The sequence below is a fragment of the Parasteatoda tepidariorum genome, chromosome 7 (genome assembly GCF_982258835.1).
Source record: "Parasteatoda tepidariorum strain Cologne lab strain chromosome 7, Ptep-v5.0, whole genome shotgun sequence".
Classification (NCBI taxonomy): Eukaryota; Metazoa; Arthropoda; class Arachnida; order Araneae; family Theridiidae; genus Parasteatoda; species Parasteatoda tepidariorum.
In genome coordinates, this window is record NC_141761.1 from 39,329,697 (window position 1) to 39,350,765 (window position 21,069).

A 21,069-nucleotide genomic window follows, 5' to 3' on the forward strand; every position below is an offset into this window, starting at 1 on the left:
ATCACTGAACCACTCTAAATAAAAGTATATTTTTGTAAAAATTATGGCATAACATTTTACAATAAAAATGGATTTTATGGATGATGCACCCAAAATACCAGGGCTTTATAATAGAGCAATTTGTTTCAGAATTTTTTTACTGTGCATATCACAATTTAGATGGATTTGTAATTCATTTAATAAGCTATAAAACATATATTTGTGATTCAAAATATGTTTTCATATAAAAATTAAGTATAAAATTAACATTAAATGTTAAAAAAAAGTACTTATAAAATTATATTTTTTTTTAAGAAATAATACGATTTTTTTCAAACGATCTATTTTTCTTAAGCTCAATTGAACAAAATATGAAATTTATCTGTACCAAATGAAAATATTCTGAATAAAATTTTTTTATGAAATAAGGTTGTATATTGATGTACTAGTATATTAAATTTTTAAATGCACTGAGAAAAAACTCTGGTGAAATTTTCATACTATATATATATATATATATATATATATCCTGGTCCTTCCTTTCTGGTATCCTTTTCCTGGTATCCTTTTCTGGTAGTGAAATTCTAGTTAATGTAACTAAAATATACAACTTCATTTGGTAGTTTTTCCGTTCGTATGGTAACGATGTGCTGGAAATTCAAGATTTCAAAAATATAGTTTTTATTACCACACATTTAGTAAAAAAACAACACTAAAAAGTAACTTTAGGCGAATAAATATTATTTATGTTATCCTTTAAACTATCATGATAAAATAACAAAATTCTTCTGTTAACACATATTACATAACTTCATTTTGTTATTAATATTACCAAAATTATTACCGAAAATCTACTGAAAACATTACTTAGCATATTGGTGTTGCCTTAGAACCAAAAACACGGTAAATTTTATATATTCTGGGATAATTTGTCAGATTTTTTTCAGGGTAGGTTTTATGAATGAAAAAAAATTAAATAAATATCGAAACATTTCCAGTTGAATTAATTTAATATACAATTTGAGGCTTGTTTTTATGCGAATACTTAAATGCAATTGGCGTGATATTTTTATTAAACGGTAAAAAGGCTAATATAGGACTTGATTTGAGTATGAGTTCAGAGCCTAATATATAGCTTTGAACTAAATACGCATTCATATTTTCTATATGCTTTAAAAAATACTTGAAAAAAATCTTGAAAAATAAAACTTGAATAAATATTTTCAATATGTCGCATGGATGCTGAAATAGTTTGAAAAATAATACAGATAAAAATTTTATCATTTTTTGTTAACATTTTCTTTGCGAAATTTTGATTTAAATATTTTAAATTCATTTTTCAAAAAAAAAAAAATTAAAGAAATTATGAGAAAAACTCTAAATATACAAGCCATAAAATCTTAAAAAAGCTAATAATCTTTACAGTTCTTCAGAAAATATATACTTATGAAATAGATTTCCATTTTATATTTAAACAAAAGAATACGATAAAATCTACAACAGTTTTCTGAAAAAAGTGATGACTCTTCACAGAATATATAAATTTTAGACTAGTTTTTAAACAAAATATTCTAGTTTTACAAAAAATTATAATTTACAAATATTCTTAAAGATTTTGGTTTGTTTCATTTTTATAATTGTTGTTACATGTCAGTAAAATGAAAAGATTGATGATAAGTATTACTTTTTTTTAAACTAAAGAAAAAAAAATAGGTAAGCTACCTACTAGTAGAGTATAAATTTAATTATTCTGCCAGATGTAAGATTCTTACTGTTTAGTGAGAAATATACAATACATTTTTAATACAATTACTATTATTTACTTAGGTCCATCATCTTCAGGTGAGTTAGCTACTATAAAATAAATTTTTAAGATTTAATTTGACAGTTTTTAAGCAATTGTGAAAATAATGCCAAATTTAATTGTTCAGGAAAAAAACATATTTTCTTCTTCATTCATAATTGTTTTATCATTAACATAGAAGAAATTGGATTAAATAATTTAAAGCGCAATATATTTGAATATATTTTCATTAGAAATTGACTTTTCCTTTTCATGATATTTATGTTTTCAAATGAAGTTTAAAGTTAGAATAGTTTTTTTTTTATAAAATATTATATAAAAGCAAGATACCCGTTTTTTGTACGAAGTGAAAAAATCAATAAATGAGAGTTGAAAATTTCCACTAAATCATGCACAAAACTGAAAGTTATAAGCCAACACTATCAGTAAAACTAAAAATATTCCACTTTTATTTAATAATATTTTTTCCCTTCCCATTGGACTTCCTTCATTGGAATAGGCAAAGACATTTTTAGTGACCCATCCCATCAATACAAATAAAAAAATGTAAAAACCTTAATTGTATTCAGTATCATTTGGCATGATGTTCTTGTTTGAAACCAACTTATGACAGAAAACTTTAGACAACCGAGCAATTTTCTCCACTACTTATCCGAGAGCGTAAAAAATCTCTTTCCACAATACCTATATTAAAACTGCAAAGTGTTTATTGGTGATAAGTATACTAATTGTACCCTAATGAAAACAGGGAAAAGAATTTTTTTTTTTGAAAAAAGAGAAAAAATTAAGTAAAGCCTGACCTGGTTATATATATTTTTTAAACTTTCCGTTTTCAACTCATTGTAATTTTACACGAAGCACCTACAAATGATTTCAAGGACATTCTCATGTATATTGTATAAGAAAATATATAGTAGGTTATTATTTGAATTATTTATGGTTATATATTAACGAAGGCACATTTTTAATTTTAGAAATCTATGAACTATTATCTGGTTAGTCGAATGAAACAACAGTTTTATTTTAAATATTGAATATAACTTAAAAAATTAAATATAACTTAAAAAATGATCATTATAAAATGAGAATTATAAAATTAAAAATGCATAATTATTATTAATTTACGTAAATATTTCTTTTCTTATGCAGATAAAATTTGTGATAAAATATATTATTATTATGATTATTATTATTATTTCTTAAAATTAGAAGATAATATTTGAAAAAAGTAATTTTGATATTTTATTATCGAACACGTATGGCTTTCTTCATTAAAAATTGAGAAAATTCCTTTTTCACGAAACTGAAACTGAATATTTAGACATATGTTCTTCTTATTTTTTTCCAATTTCAAAATGAATATTCTTTTTTTTAATTAGGCAATGAAAGGCTGAAACTAACTGGGCAAAAAATGGACAGAAATAAAACGTTAAAAGCTATCAGTTTAACATACAGTTCTATTTGTTTGTTTATATTATGCTTATAAATTTACTTAGGTTGATTAATAACTAGCTTAACACCCGTTCTTCGTACGGGGGGAAAAGTACATAAATAAAGTGCATATTATCGACAAATTAAATTATTTATTATTTTATAATATTTTTCTCATTTTTTTCTGCACTTTTCAGAGGTTTTACGTTATTAGATTGAGCAAAACACTTACATACTTTAAACATTATTATATTTTTTAAAGCAATATTATATTGTTAGATTTCGATTCCTGATAGTCAAAACTTAGTATGATCGAGCAACTTTCTCCAGTACTTATCTTTGTTGGGGGACCATAGATACATTAAATATCTATATTAGTGCTTTTTGTACTGAGAAAAACAGTACCATTGATTATCACGCATTACCAAAATTACCAAAGAATAATTTTTAAAATTTTGAAGAAACTTACATCTTTTTAAAAAATTGCTTGAAGTTTTTATACAAGTATTTTTACTTTATATTAATAAAAAATTTTAAATCCGAAATAAGTAATAATTTAATTTTCATAAAAATGTTCAGGATAAAAATTTTAGGTTAGCGGGAAAGGCTAAAAATGTTTAAGAAGTGAAGGAAGCAGACATTTTATTATTGCACAACAAAATTACATTTATACATGACTATAATAGCAATTTGGTGTGGTTGGTGTAGATGATATGATTGAAGTAAATAGCAGGATAATGAAACTGGCAGTTGATGATGAAAACTAAATCATAATCATAATGAAACTTTTATTCAATAGTAGTATTAGAGCTCAAGATATAAAATTAAAGGAATATTTTTCCAAATGACTTTCTAAATGAAATAATAAATTTTTGCATAATAATATCAATAAGGACTGACCATGGCAAAAAAATCTCCTTTGATCTGCCTTTTCAAAATCCATATTAACTCTAATGTACTTAATCACTGCTATGTAGAATAGGAGAACATCCATTATAAGCGGATTACCGAAACATGACACAACCGAAAGAAAAGCTAATTTATCCTGCACACGATATCGCATGTTAATATTTAAATAAATTGGCTATATCTTAATAACCAGAAAGACTGTGAAAAATTAATATAACCCTACAACTAAAGCATTTTTGAGTTTAGAGAAATAAAGCAGCTTATGGAATAAAGAGTAAAAATATATTTTGATGTTCGATTTAGTCCCAGAAATGAATTATTGAGCAATACATTTGTATTGAATTAAAAAAATAGACGTTGATTGTTAAGAAAATAATAAAATATTTATATTTACTTTTCATAAAATGTAATAAAAATTAAATAATTGATTTAATTTAATTAAAGTTGGATCAAGAAGGATTAAAAAAATAAATTAATGAAATTGAAGAAATTTTAAAAGCAAGAGATATGTAATTTCTATAATGGCATCGCAATGAAAGAACAAGCAAGAGAAATTAAATAAAAGCATGTTTTGCATATGCATCATCTACCGAACATGCGCAGTGTTTGGCTTCATCTCGAAATGTACAGGCATACAACTTCATCCACGTTTGAATATGGATAGGTAAAGACATTGATGTTTATGTTTAAAAATCAAAAAAAAATTTTATAAATTTTCTTGTACTTCCGATGTATCTGCATATTTAAAAAATATATAAAGTTCGCGAGATATTAAAAATGGAACAAAAAAATCACTGATTAATAATGGGTCAGCTCTGACTAGTGTTTATTTCTGTTTCAATTTCTAAAACAGTTTGAACAACGGAATGATACTTAAAATTGTTGTAACAAAATTGTCTGAATAGTTGAAATCGTTTAAAAGTACGCCTTTTCTCATCCTAAACTAGCAGCTTAGGAGCAGTGTGTGGAATTTAGTTTGAGTATGTGAACTAAATCTTTGAGTGCAAAAAATTTCTAATAGGAATATTAAAATTTTAATTTATGCAGATCATATAAAAGAGATATTAATTAAAGGATGCTAAAATAATTTATTGAAATCTTTGATTCATATAATAACGATTTATTTAGAAAATAAATCAAAATTTTACGCCAGCACAGGTAAGGAAGTATTTAAAAAACAAAACTGTTTTGGTGTATGATTTCACCATGATCAAGAGAATGCAAAAAATTAATTTTTAAGCGACGAGAAAACATCAAAGAGTTTTTTTTTTTTAAAAAATAGCATAAAAAAACATATTTGAAAGTTGAAAAAATTAAGTTCAGTGCTTTATTTGCATATAATTTATGTTCAAAACAATTTTGTTAATTTTTTGTAGGATCAGGACCAGCAGTATCTCAATTATCAGAGGGTGAGTCAATTTTTCAATCAGATCAGAATTTCAGAAGTTTGTTGCAGAAACAGTTTGTTGCTTCAATTATTTGTAGTTTGAAATTACTGATGGCACATTTTAATTACAGATATTTACGAATTATTATCTGGAGGTAAGTTGCAAGAAGCAATAGCTTTATCTAAATTATTAAGATATTAAATTCACCCCTTGTTTATAAAATATTTACAATTTAAATAAGCTTTCAGAACGAGGATACTTTTTATTCAAAAGAAGGCTCTTGGTATCGAGCCATCATATTTTTAGTTCTTGTGAAATATCTGTCACATCAGATGTTAATAAATAGCACATTTTTACTTTTGCGTGAGGAAATTTAAAAATAAGGACTGAAAGTAAAATTAGAGGCAGATTTTGAATCAGTAAAGTTTACATAAAAAGAACTAAAGAACTTTTTTTTTTACTATAATACATCTATTTTTAAATAAGCAAGCTCCTTGGGCCACTAGGATCTCTAATCATCCTATAATCTCATTATGTTTATAAAATTATAGTTCTTATTAGCTCACATTTAGTAAAATATAAAAAACTGAAAAGTAAATTTAACCGAATAAATTGTTTTTGTGCCATGCTTTGAGATGTCATAAAAGCATTACCAAATTTTACGATATTCAACAAATTTTATCACATATTAGGTAAGCATATTTTATGGGTAATTTTACTTAAAGCATTACCAGGACGTTTTGATAAAAATTACCAAGCATAAAGCATTTTACCGTATGTTGGTAGTTTTGAACATGAAATTTTCTCAGTGTGTAAAAAAGGTATGTCTATTCAGAAAAAGAGCTTTTTTGTGTCTGTTTTTGTAACTAAAATTATCATCTGTGCACTTTAATTAGCATTTTTATGATTCGAATTATTAATATTGTGTGCTAATGCTATCATAAGATTTAAATTTATTCAGAGTTTTAACATTTTGATTTTTTCCCTGTACAATATATCAATAAATTTAAGGCGTTAATAATTATTTCGTGTATGTATTTAATTGAAATATAAATGAATGTGTCTATTTACGAATATTTGCTTGGTAGTGTATGGAGTGAAATTTATTTTACTGTGTATACAACCATCGATCACCTTCTCTCTTCACATAGATTAATGATTGTATCGATTGAATTTTATTGTAGATGATTATTGTAGATGATTGCATATGCAATTGCAATCTATATAGTAGCAATCTATAGAAATTTTTAAATCCCTTAGTGAAAAAAAGCATTGCAGTAAAAATATAAACATGCTTTATATTATTATTTTTACTTTTAATAATTTACTTAAAATAAATTATTTATATATTTTAAATATTTGTTAGATAATGGGTTACGCTGTTTTTTCGGTAATGGCATGAGAGTCATGTTGTAATTGAGTTGTGTTTTATCAAATAAAGCACGGAATGTGGTTCAAATAGCTTATCTGGCTGTTTTACCTATCAAAAGAGATGGGAAATACTAGACTTTTTGTGTTAAGCAGCTTTACGGTGCTGCCATCTATGCGTGAGCGAGGCTATTGTATTCTAAATGTCCATGGTTAGACAACGGAGACTACAGAACATTGAAAACTCTTCATAAGATGAAGAAAATAGAGGAAATAGTGTGGTGTCGACGAAGGGACTTGAACCCCCATTCTCTCGGCACTGAAATTGACAGATTAGCCCTCACGGCTATAACATGTACACAGCTTCAAGGAACTATGTGACTCATTTCGTGGGCCTAGTTGGTGCGATTAAATTGTGATTGTTTAACCGTATTATTTGAAAGAAGTTAACGGTTTTCTCTCAGTCAACAATTTGAATACCATCTTATTTATGGTTATTTGTCTGCTTTGTTTGAATATATTAAAATAATATTTAAGTAAATTGTTATTTAACCATTTTTTTCGAGAAATTTTTAACAGTGCAGGTATTGATAATCTGAAACTGCAGTGTATGTATTAATAATCTGAAAAACAGTGTATGTACTAATAATCTAAAGGAGGGTGACTAATTGGTTAAAAAGAACAAGCATAGACCTTGACCAATGACTTAAAGAACATGAAAGATATGTTTTAAAAACATTACATGGTAGTAAGTAGTTTGGCACAACTTTAATATCATTATAAGCTGAAAAATCACTAAAATCACTTCCTATTTTTTTAACAAAATTTAATAACTTAGTCAATGATATTCCATTTTTTTCTAAATGTTTTGAAAACTATTTTATTTTAATTTCTCCATTTTGCAAAATCAGATGTTTCTTATTTTATTAAGACATAGTTTTATTTTCTCTTTTATTTTGTTTGATTGTCTTACTCAAACTTATTTTTTTTCCATTCTTTGAGTGGATATTTTTTCTCAGTGTAAATTGTACATAATTTTTCGATGGGTTTCTTCTGCATGTCTGCGTTTCTTTGTTTATTTAATGTTTCTGTTGTGATTTTTCATAACATAAGCAAAAATATCATCATGATAAATATTTATCTATAATAAGTATTTGTGTCATTATCACATTAATTTAGTATAACCAATTTTGTTTTTATTTGTTTTTGTTCTTATTTTTAACTCTGCCCTACTTTTTGCAGGACCATCATCTGGAGGTAAGTAAATTACCTATTTTTCACTATATTGATATGTCGTAATATTTATTTTTACTTATTATACTTTGATATTTTGTACTATTTTTCTTGAATTATTTTAAAAATATAATTTTTGGAAAGTTTTACTTATTTCAATAATCAGTGTTAATGTATTAATTTTTCACAATTTCCTTGAAATATTAAATCAAATTTAAAACTTTAAAATTTATTTTTGACATATTATTAATGCAGGAGATATTATACTGATTTTTTTTCATATTTAATAAATCAAGCAACTTATGATATTTTCTTAGCTTCAATAACAAAACAGAACTATAAAACTATTTATGTTTCTGTGGTGATTCTTCATAACATAAGCAAAAATATTATCATAATAAATATTTATCTATAATAAGTATTTGTGTCATTATCACGTTAACTAAATATAACCAATTTTGTTTTTATTTGTTCTTGTACTTATTTTTTACTGTGCCCTACTTTTTGTAGGACCTTCATCTGGAGGTAAGTAAATTACCTAAAACGATATGCTTCAAACCAAACTAAAACCAACATTTTTCTTGACAAAATATAATTTATTTAAATAAATTGTATTTTGAACTAAATTTGTATTTTGAACTAAATTGTATTTAAAACTGAAATTCAAAATGTAAAATTAAAATATAGTCGCTGCGAACATTTATTACTTTGTAGAGAAAATCAGTTGCAAAAATGAATATGTAATTTTAATTACATTCTATTTTTAGAAATCCAAAAAGGAAATATTTTTTAAGTTAATGAAATTGTTATTTTTAATTAAATTTTCGCCTGTTTCCTGCAAAATAATGGAAAATCTGTCTTGATTTTACATAAAAATATGAAATTAAAATAATGTTTTTTTAAGCATTGTTTTACGCACTTTAATAAAGGCTTTAAACATTTGATGGAATAAACTACAGAATAGGCTCTTTATAATCGACATCATATACAAAATTCTGGGAAAAATATTATAAAAGGCATTGAAATAGTTCATTTATGCTTAGAATCGTATTATTCATTTTGTCCGAATGAATGGAGAATTTTTAAAAAAAAATTTGTATGAATTGTATTTTTTGTTATACATATCTACTGCACAAATTTTATTGCAGGTTTAAGCATAAGGATGTTGCTTTAGCTGACAAAGCATAGCATTACAGTTTTCTTCTTCTTTTATTTAATTAGACAAGTTTGCGTCTTTTTACATACACTTATTTTTAAGATTATGGATCTCAAGACTAATGAAGTTTTTTTTTTGCAAAAATATACTATACATAAGTAATTTATAACTATAAGAGAAAATAACTTCTAGTGTAAACAGTCTATTAAAAGTGGAATTTGTACTTCAACGAAGTGCATTTATTGTCAAAAAACAATTTTAAGTACATCTAGTGGTGAGATAACTAAATTTCTTTATTTTAAAACTTAGTACCTAAGAATATAATATAAACAATAAAAATGTTCAAACATTTGTATAATTATTTGAAAACATGAAAAAATATTTTTGTTTGCAGGCTCTTCTGTAGAAATATCTCAAGGTGAGTAATCTTAAAATCATATTTTCTATCTATGTGACGAAATATATTTTGAAACTCGGTTAACGGCTCTCACGTGGAATAACAATAAAAAAAGGGACCAAACAGTTTTTAGTTAAAGGTAAATTTTAATTTTAATCTAAAAATTATGAAAAAAACTTTTTGAAAACAGGTGTTTTCATTAATTTGCAAAGCGAATTAATTAGGAAAAAAATCTACGCCAAAAAAATTTAATGATTATAAGACATTTGAAGTCCTTGATAGTTTTGAAGATATTTTTGCTTATTTAATTAGTAAATATAAGGCAAAACGAAGAAATGTTGTTACTAACCAGTTGGTAGCGTAACATATCAAGCTATATTAAGAGACAGTTGTTTTTTTTTTAAAGAAAAACACATTTATTTCACAACAACAAATACAGTAATGAAATTAAAGTACCTGTAACGGGATAGTAATAATTTTGCAAAAAAAATATAGAAAAACCCGTATCGGGTAAGTATAAACTTCAAATTCCAAAAACAAAAAAGTATCTTCTAAAAAATCAACAACTCTCTGTTGTTCTTAAAAATTGTCCCGTGCTTTTATTTTTAATATATCTCTTTATGTGTTAATTTTATTTTATTCATTCCTTTGCCAGTTATATATATATATATATATATATATACCCAGGTTTTCATGGTCTCTCGCCCAGAAACAATGTTTTCATGGGCCACATTAGGACCCATATTCCTCATAGAACAATCCCTAACGTCTGTAAGATACTTGAACTTAGTTGCAGACCAGTTCACCTATTCATGGCGACAGTTTTTCCTGCGGGGGAGGCTGTTTACCAGCAGGAAAATGCACCATGTCATAAGGGTCGAATCGTCGAGTAACATTCTAGTGACTTTCAAGTCATATCTTGGCCCCCAAATTCTCCTGACCTTAATCCAATAGAGCATTTGTGGTTCTACTTGGAAAACCAAATCTGTGCTGCCACACTACCCCCTCGCAATGTGAGGGAATTGCAGGACCAGTTTGCGAGCGCTTGGTGCCAGATACCTCAGACTACCTTGTGGAATCAATGCCATGGCGGGTGCTAGCAGTTTTGAGGGCTAAGGGGGGTCTTACATGTTATTAGCAGGGTGGTCGCAATTTAATGGTTCTTCGGTGTATGGATATAGATATTAAAGCGATTAAGAGATTCGTGTATTCCATATGAATATTTGTATAATAGTTAATAACTCGCACGATTATACATATATACATCCAAAATAGCACAGATTAGGATCCTGCTTTTTTTCTGCAGCTAGGAAGTTTATAAGGGGTGGTTGTTACGCAATCGACACTTTCAGGCGTCGTTTAGTTAGAGCCTTATATGTAAAATTCGAAATCCCATTGGTCAAACCTATTGCAAAACTGCTACCTCCTCGCAATGTGAGGGAATTGCAGGACCAGTTGGTGAGCGCTTGGTACCAGATACGTCAGACTACCTCTCAGCATCTTGTGGAATCAGTGCCACTGCTCTTCGGTTTATGTATATATATATATATATATATATATATATATATATATATATATATGTGTGTGTGTGTGTGTGTGTGTGTGTGTGTGTGTGTGTGTGTATAAACAGAGAGAGATAAAAAATATTAATATTATTAAATTTAGTAATTTATTTTTAAGGATTTACAAAAGCATGTTAAACATTGCAGTTTCCATTTGAAAAGAAAAGTATTCTTGATCCCACCAAGTTGGTTAATTAAACTTTTAATCATTGTAATTAATTATTGAGTTTAGAGGATATGAACTATTAATGCAACATAACAACTCTGTTAACAAACATGAAATTTTTTATTTACAAAATAATTTTTTAATAATAGCGATCATGATGTGGAAATTACCTGAATTTTTTTATTTTTAAGTATTATCGGTCATAAATTAAAAAAAGCAATTTAAAATAAACTTGAACTCGAATGAAACCTTTGACAAACAAAAATTTGAAAATTTAAAATTCTTGAAAATTTGAAAACGCCAAAAATGGCTTTTGTTCCTAAATTGATTACAGCTTTGATGTGTCATAAATAATATAAGAAGTTTAAAGCCCGTGTTTTACCTCAAGCTGTTTTATTTTCTGTGAAAAGAGTCGCGATTAGAAGCGTTAATTTTCCCTTTTTTCATCATGTCGCTATTTTTTATTACTTTTTTCACCATTGTCCTCATATCGACCAGTATTTTGCCCTATACTGGAAAATATGTTTGAAATATATTACACGTATGCTATTTTATATGCTAAATACTCTAAATTTTAAAAATATTTATGTGTTTTAAATGCATATTTTAATTCTAAACCGAGAAAAAAGTATGTTCGAAAACTACCTGAATATGATAAAATTTATCAAGTTTCCTGCTCTATAAAAACACCATAATTTGGTAGTTTTAAGCGAAGCGCTTTGGTTATAATTTTGGTAAAATTACCAATAAAATATCATTTTATAATTTGTGATAAAATTTGGTAAGTGTCGTTAAATTTGGCAATTTCAGCAAGAGAGAGAACATGGTGAAGAACTAGATAAGTGGATCAATTTATTTTTCAGTTTTTTTTACTAAAAGAATGGTAACAAAAAATATAATTTTGAAAACTAGAATTTTCGGCAATCTCTTACCATGTCAAAAAATTACCAAATGAATGGTTTAAAAGCTGTATATTTTGGTTTTATTAACCAGGATTATGTTACAGTTTTTTACACGAAAAAAACCTTATCATACAGTGTAGCAATTTCCCTACATTTTTTTTCTCCATGTCTACATACAGAGCATGTTACAAAAAAAATTAATTCGTTACAAATTTGGTAATTTACTATGGTAATTTTAAATAATAAATTGATCAATAATAGCTATTAATTTTTTTCATAGTTGCAAAACCTGCAATTCTGGGTAAGTAAAAATGTCAATTTTTATTTGATTTGTTAGAGATTCTTAAATTGCTTTATAATGAATGAAATATGTTTGTTATCAAATTATAATTATGCAAGTAAATTATCATAAATAAAAAAAAAGGTTTCAAATTTGATATAATGAGAAAATGTTTACTGTTTTTTGATTGAGTTCATAATGTGTTCGAAAATTAAATATACAACTGTAAAGTTTATGTTGTAAATATCTGGCATAGTTGAAATAAGTACGCCTTATTTAAAGTTATCGATTTTTTGAGAAACAGATAAAATATACATTAAATAATCACATTTAATAAAAAGAAATATTTATTCACTTAAATATTTAAATGAAAAAAAAAACTAAATTGCAATATAATCGCTTAGGAAATATTGCAATGCTGGTTCCTATTTCCATTGCATAAAACTCACATTAAAATTGCAATTTATTCTTTTTTCAATGTAAGTTGAAAAGTTTAACAGGTATTCTATATTATAATTTTTGCAAGTTAACATAAAGGTTTTGTTATTTAAGAATTATTGTTCATTAAAGATTATTAATATTTATTTAATGCTACATATATTAGATTAAATTTTTGCTGTGGAAAGTTAAAAAAAAACTATTTTAAAAGAATAAAAACATAATATCTTTAATTATTTTATTGAAAAATGTGTGTCTAGTTTAGTTTTGTTCAGACTGCGTTAATATGCTTTCAGTTTAGTTTTGTTAGCTGCTGCGGAAGAAAACTTAAATCCATAATAGATTCTTCTTCTGATAGAGACGATTAAAGCACATCAAATACTGAATGTTTGCATTGTAGTTATACATCTTCTAAGTAAATAAAAGGATAAATGCGTATTCGATAAGGAAAATGTTATTTTTTCTGTGTCCGCGAATTTTCCGTTGGAATGGAGGAACAAGATAACTATTCGGCGTGTGAATTCTGTACATAATATTCATTAATTGCATATAACATTAAAAAAAATTCCCTTTTTTAAACGGAAATTACAGTATTTTTTAATATTCTATAGAGTTCACACGCATAACCGGCCACAATCAACAAGTGGGTTAAAATCGGGGAATTTGACTTTTTCTAAAAAAAATCATTTAAAAAAAATGTGTTTCAATGATTTTTTATTTTGTACATAACAAGTTAATAAATATATTGATTAAATCTGGTATTTTCTGGGTGGTGGTCTACCCCCCCCCCCTCTCCTTAAAAATTTTATGGTTTCATGATCAATTTAATTAATTACAGGGGCCAATGGACAAATTTCACAAGGTAAATAACACTCCTATCTTTTTATTTTTTTTCATCGATTTGTACCTTCATATTTCTCTGCCTGACTTCCAAAGCTGTTAGTTATGTCATTTTGTTTTGTACACTTGTATTAAAAAAATATATTGTTTATTTTAATTTTTTTTAATATTTAAGAAGTAACGTAAAAACAGTTATACACAATTAAAATAAGATTATTTATCAAAAAAGTCAACGGTATGTTCTTAATTGTGGGGGAAAATTTCGAAACAAAATTTGTGATGATATTATTCCAAGGTAACGGCTATAATCTTAAGTTTATTTTAGTAGCATCGAAATTTTTACAGTATTCAATTTATGAAATTATTATCTTGATATATTTCATATGTATTTTTCTGACAAAAAATTCCGAAGATTTTTAAAACTATTACGTGAAATAATACAATTATATGTAACATACTGATTTACAGGTAATTTTTTAGCTACAAAGGTATAGGATTAAATGTTTTAATTTTATGTAGCCATTTTTGGATCTTTATATAAAAATGTAAGATATATAATTTTTTCATTTAAAGTTGACATTTAGACAAAAATAAGATTTTTCATTGATACTTCTATAAAATGTTCTTTAATATATCTTAATAATAAAATTAAATTGTAGAAATGTGAATTAGATCACGAAAATTGAAGTTAAAAATACCAGATGATAATCTTTTTGTTTCGTTTGATATTTTGTACTATTTTTCCTAAATTATTTTGATATTATATATTTTTAAAAGTTTTACTTATTTTATTAATCAGTGTAAATGAATTATTTTTTCGCAATTTCCTTGAAATATTAAATCTAATTTAAAGCTTTAAAATTCATTTTTAACAAATTAGATGGGGTGATTTTGTGCAGGAATATTCAGTTTTCCAACTTTGACCTAATAAAAAAATAGTTAAAAGATGCTGAATTGTACAGCATCTGATCTAATATTTGTTGTCAGCCATCTGGGAAGCAATTGCACGTAGTTAAGAGCTGATTTGAAATGTTTATTATTTGTGAACATTCACGCCTGGACAATCACAAAGTCACGCCTGGATGGGGTGACTTTGTGCAATGCAATAAAATAATGACTCAGGTCAGTTGTTTTCATTCAATTTGACTTAAAATAGTTTAATAAACAATATTTAACATTGTTAACGACTCAAAATAAAAACTTTGCAATTATAAATCATCACACTGAGAGACAGATGTTATATGATGAAAAATATCATCTCGTAAAACTTTGAATGCACCTAATGTATTCAGTTGTTCATCTATTGTATTCAGTTGTAACCTCTCTTAAGTTATACCTGATTAGTTAAAATACCTGATTAGTCTTCTGAACATCATTAATGTAAATTGATGCCACCTGGCGCTACTACTAGCTTTCTGCATTTGCAATTATGCAAATTAATGTGAATGAACCTATATAGCTCTCTAAGCTTTATAATTTATGTCAGAGCTAAATTAGGAAATTTTACGATTGTCTAACTGGGCTACAAAATTAGAATTTGATGCTTAAATATTTTTTATATAATACACATTTTCAGTCATATGGCATTAAAAATTATTGAAGAATTAATTTCAAAAGCAAAAGAACTGTACTGTATTTGAGGGACAGAAGCCTGAGACAGAATGATTTTGCTTTTATATGCAAACAACTGTTTGTATTAAATGTATTTTTCTTTAAAATAATAAGTTCTTGATTCTCTTCATTCCCGAAGTTATAATTATTTCTTAAAATATGCTTTTATGTGATAATTTTCTTAACATAGCGTAGAATAGTCAAAAAGATTAAAAAGCAACTTACAGTCTTTAAATTCTAAAATCTACATACAATTCAATTTATAAATTTTGAAATTTAATGATGTAACAAAAATTGGTTGAAAGTTAGAACAGTTATTTAAATTTCTGACTTTTAACGCAAACTAATTTGCAATTATTCCTAATTCTCAATAAACTTTACTAAACAGACTATGCTTTGCAAAGATATGTGTACTATTTTCTGATACTCTTGTAATATCTAATAAGGCACCTCACCTTTGCTTTATTTCTTTTTTAGTTGTTCCTCAACTGGGATCAAATTATGATGCTTCTCTGAAAAATGGTGGATACAGTTTTGAAGGAGTTTTTGGAGTTAATCAAAGTAAGAATAAGCAGTTTACGACTACTAACTGTTATTTATTCTACTGGTAATAACATTAAGAAGATTTTTTATATTTTAGAAGTAAATTGCAAATAAAAACGGAGAATGTGCTATTACACTGTAAAAAATTCCGAATCAAATTAAAGAAAAAAGTATAGGCACTCGGGGTGTCGTTAATTTTACCGTAAAATCCATTTTTACCGGAACACATTACGGATTAAAATTCTGATATACCGTAATTTTTAGAATAATAATTACCTTGAAATAACTGAATCACTCTAATTAATAAAATATTACTGAAAAAATTACGATATAATGTTTTATGGTCAAAATGGTTTTTACGGTAAAATAAAAATTTTACTGATGATGCACGCAGAGGGTCAGTATTTTATATCGTAATTTGATCCGGATGTATTTACATTGTACTGGTCTCTTTAGAAGTTCCAATGAAATGTGAGTCATCATTTTTTTATCTGCGTGTTTTAACGTATCCTTTAATATTTGATTAAATAAGAAAACATAAAAATTTAAGCAGATGAGTTTGATGTAATTGGTATGATATAAAACCCTAATCCAATGTTAATTTTACTTTGTTCATTTCTAAAGTATATATAATTAATAATTTTGAACTTAATTTTTTCCTCCGTTTTTCTGGTTACATAACACGCATTTAACTATATACGTTAAAAAAAGCAATAATATAATCTGAAATGATATTAAATCATTTGTCTTCTTTCAAATATAATAATTTTATCCCAACAGAAAACAACGGACAGAAAACTGAAACACAAGAATTAAATAATTGAACCATGTAAATGCTGAAACTCTTTATTATGTCTTTCTTCTTTCGTATACTTTCATGTTTCTGCATATTAAAAATAATATTAAAATTTCAGTGAAAATGAAGAGTTTTAATTGAAGATAAATAAATAAATATTTGTTTAAATAATTTCTTAAAATAATAAATCATTTTAGTGAAATAATATTTGCTATAATGCAATATTATATTTAGTTTAAGTTTAAAAATATATGAAATTTCATATAAAGAAAAAAAACATCGTTCAGATTGAATTTACATTTAAATACTCATGACATTTAAATGTAAATTTTTGCAATTAAATTTAACATTTTAAGCTCAATTGTTTTCAAAGACACTCTGTTTTTCACAAAATTAAGAATAATTTATTTAGAATAACTAGTTCATTGAAGTAAAAATGTTTTTTTTCAGGACGCAGATGCGATCGTAAGTTTCAAATGCTTCTTATTTTTACTTCATTTTTACACAACATTTTTACTGTGTTCAAATTCACAATAGAAATTTAAATTTTATTACTTAATTTATCTTTTCTAAGTATTTCCCCCAGTATCATCGTGCAATTTTTTTAAAGTATGTATCTGAATTAAATTTTCCCTCAATTAATTTTAATTTTTTAAGGAGAATAAGTACCCTGAAGAGGAAAAATAAATTTTAGCAAAAAAATTATCATAAAAAAAACAGTTTTTTGTTTAAATTACTAAACACCTAACTAAGTATAATATTCATTTTTACATAAAATTTCTATCCCAGAGCCCAACTGTAATTTAATAAATAATTTATATTTACGATGATTTTGTGTTTTACTAGGTGGACTCATTGATAGTAAGAAATCATTTTATTTTATTTCAGCACTTTTTTTGGAAAATAATGTTTGGAAAAAAATGTTTGTTTCGTCACTGAAATTATTTGTACACTAAATAAACTAAAATTTACTTTCTGCATAGGATAAACAAATTAAAAATTAATTCCATATTCTCTTATGTCATCTACATTTTCAGTGAGGTAACACTACAATGAGATCAAGAGAAGAGCTGAAATCTTCTTTTAGTGACCTTTCTGTAAATTAATTATTCTGAATAATAATATTTGCAGTTTTAAATTCATTTAATAATTTAACTGAAGTTTAAAAATGAGCATTTAATTTCTTCTTGTAATGTGATGCACATATCCTGCTGATATTATCTATACAATAGTGTTGAAACTGAGTTCTTAAGAATAATCATGTTTTAAAAATAATGAGGTTTTAAAAATGTCTGTGTTCTGTGCTCAAAATGAAAGCAAAATATACCAGCCTGAATAACTTTTGTGCTAATGATCTGATTACTATTAATTAATTTACAGAATGACACACACAAACGTGTTTTCTTTAAATAAGGATATTTTGCTTTATAAGTTTTGAATAATAAAATAGGAAAAGTAGCAGCAATTGGAAAAATATGGTCAAGTTAAAGTCAAGAGAGCAGTCGAAAGTTTATCTCCTTTAATGTTAATTTCACTTTTTTGTGTATTTTGCAATGTCTCTTTTAGTTTTTTAAGCAAATCCAAATCTTTTTGCAAAAGTTTTAAAATTAATTTATCCAAAGATTATTATCTAATTTATCCACCGTAAACTTTTTTAAAAATTCTTTTAATAATTTTTTATTATTATATAATTAAGGTTCGACGAATTTTAAATAGTAAGGTATACTTTCCATTTTACATCATTTTGAACTATGTAAATGCATATTTTGAAAAAAAAGGTCTACTATTTTTTTTAGAAAATTAAAATATAGTTGATTTTTTTAAAAAAAGTATCATAATTTCGAAACTATTTGGCAGATTTTGCTCAAGTTTTGCATTTTGTCATTCACGTTTACATAATTTAAAATGCAATTCAATATTTTTTAATTCTCATTACCACCAAGAAATTACCTTCGGATAAGAGAATTACATAAATGTGTGCAAGTAATTTTCTATCAGCTTTAAAACTTTCTGAGATATAGCTAAAAGCGTAAAAATGGAAACTAACATAAGGTTATCAAATTTCGACACCCCTGCTATATGCTCCTGATGTATTCAAATATTTTTAAGATTATGAATTACCCTCTCTCTCATTTTGATGTTCCAATTTTTTTGAGAAAAGAAGTTTATTTAAAAACAAATCTTTTGTGCGTGTTTCTGTAAATTATTGGCATTGGAAACTAATTAGTAACTAAATTTGAAGTCACCGTTTCGAAATATTAAGACCGGCACTCAGTTTGAGAAAATCAGAGTATTAGAAAAGGTATTTAAAGTGATATATTTTTTTTTGGTTTACTCACGGTTTATATAGTATATTATTAGTTTGGTGCAATGTATTTAATTACAGAATATTATTAATTCTTATTGCTTTTTTACATAATTTTTCCACATCAGTGTTTCTAACTGCTCTGCTTTTTAAATTCGAGCAACCTGAAACTCTTAAAAATTAAATGAACACAACTTGTGTAACATTGTTTGCAAGCAGAAACTTGGCCTATTTGCGAATGAACCACATTATGAAGAATTGTCGACAAATGTCATGATTTATTATCAGTGCATAAAAATGTATTAAAAAGGTATTTTGTTAATCATTGCATTAGAGCATTTTAAAGGGAAAAAGGAGCGAAGCGGATTTTTATGATAACTTTTGAAAGACTAAAAAAAATCTTGCTGAAGTAAATGAGTATTTGCATTACAATGTAACTTACTTAAAATTATCATTTTTTACGAATTTGAAAGGACTACTTTTATTCCATCCTTTTATTTTCTTTTCTTAATTTTATTTCATCTCAAGATAGAACTTTTTCAGTTTAAAAAGTCTTACTAATCTGTTACATTGATAAATACCTTAAACAAAGGGTTTTGTTTGTAAGTAAGCGAACGATTTCTTAATGCAACACTTATGAATAAACGAGTTCTATTTATATTATTGTAAAAAACACTGTAAATTAAAATATTTTTAATCTTTGAAACTAGTTACACTAGTTAATCGCAATGTAAGAAATAGAACAAAAAGAAAATTTGCGAAATGCTAAATATTATTATTTTTTACATAATTAGTTTATTTTTCATTTGTATTTCAGGAGCAGCTACTGGGTGTAAGTTTTAAGAAATTTAGAAAATTTAAACTGCTCGTATAATTAATTTTTTTATTCGAAAGAAATATAATTTCAGTATTAATTATATATTTTAGTGGATAAAACTGGGAAACATGTTTTCTGTAGTATGATGTTTCTTGATGGATTTTCATCACAAGGCTACAGATTTTTTAAACTGATTTTTTAGTCTATTTTTTGCCAAACAAGTTTAAAAACGTTATAAATGGTAGGAGGTAGAGTGAATATTGAGACAAACTTCTAGATAAGTAAGAGCACATCATCAGATTTAAAATTGCATAAGAATCCATGCTCGATAATGTCATCATGCGCAGCTAAAAGTGCTTCTCGATTTTATATATATATATATATATATATATATATATATATATATATATATATATATATATATATATATATATATATATATATATATATATATATATATATATATATATATATATATATATATATATATATATATATATATATATATATATATATATATATATATATATATATATATATATATATATATATATATATATATATATATATATATATATATATATATATATATATATATATATATATATATATATATATATATAAAATTCGTAAATTTTTACATTTTAGCAAAATATAGACGAAAAATGTCATTTTAAAAACGATTTTTAGCTTTAGGAGCAAAGGAAAATTTAATGTTTGAAATCTCCACATCAGATCAAGGCAAGATCAAGTTTTTGTACAAATGCAAGAAAATTTTTCTTTCCCAGTGTAATTTATTTGGAATTTGAAATTTATAACTTAACAATTATTGTCATAATAACTTAACAATTATTACAGAACAGTTTTTCAATTAACAATTCTACATTCATTTTCTCGTACCTCATTCCCGGTACCATCTCATCAAAAGTACAATGTTGTCTAAAATAAACGTTAAACACGAGTCCATGATGAATTATTAATTTTAATTTCTCATCCAAATAAATGATCAATAACGGTTTTAATACTTAAATTTGAATAATTATATCGTACTTAATAAGTCTGTTTTCTGTTTTTATAATATTCTTTCATGCTAGGTTTTCTTCGGAGTAAAAGGGTTTAGTGAAAATATTTTAATCAATAAATA

At 25.5% G+C, this 21,069-nt stretch overlaps 1 protein-coding gene across 1 annotated transcript in view; it reads left to right on the plus strand.

The window, feature by feature from the left end:
• LOC107447057 (uncharacterized) overlaps window positions 1–21,069 on the plus strand; it is a 65,357-nt gene that overhangs the window by 15,618 nt on the left and 28,670 nt on the right. The window contains exons 13-25 of the mRNA XM_087168756.1: window positions 1,807–1,821; window positions 2,758–2,778; window positions 5,500–5,532; window positions 5,642–5,665; window positions 8,122–8,136; window positions 8,623–8,637; window positions 9,663–9,686; window positions 12,576–12,596; window positions 13,852–13,875; window positions 15,942–16,025; window positions 17,254–17,268; window positions 17,650–17,664; window positions 19,926–19,940. Coding sequence (XP_087024882.1) covers window positions 1,807–1,821; window positions 2,758–2,778; window positions 5,500–5,532; window positions 5,642–5,665; window positions 8,122–8,136; window positions 8,623–8,637; window positions 9,663–9,686; window positions 12,576–12,596; window positions 13,852–13,875; window positions 15,942–16,025; window positions 17,254–17,268; window positions 17,650–17,664; window positions 19,926–19,940 — 321 coding nt within the window. The remainder of the gene's footprint in view (window positions 1–1,806; window positions 1,822–2,757; window positions 2,779–5,499; window positions 5,533–5,641; window positions 5,666–8,121; window positions 8,137–8,622; window positions 8,638–9,662; window positions 9,687–12,575; window positions 12,597–13,851; window positions 13,876–15,941; window positions 16,026–17,253; window positions 17,269–17,649; window positions 17,665–19,925; window positions 19,941–21,069) is intronic.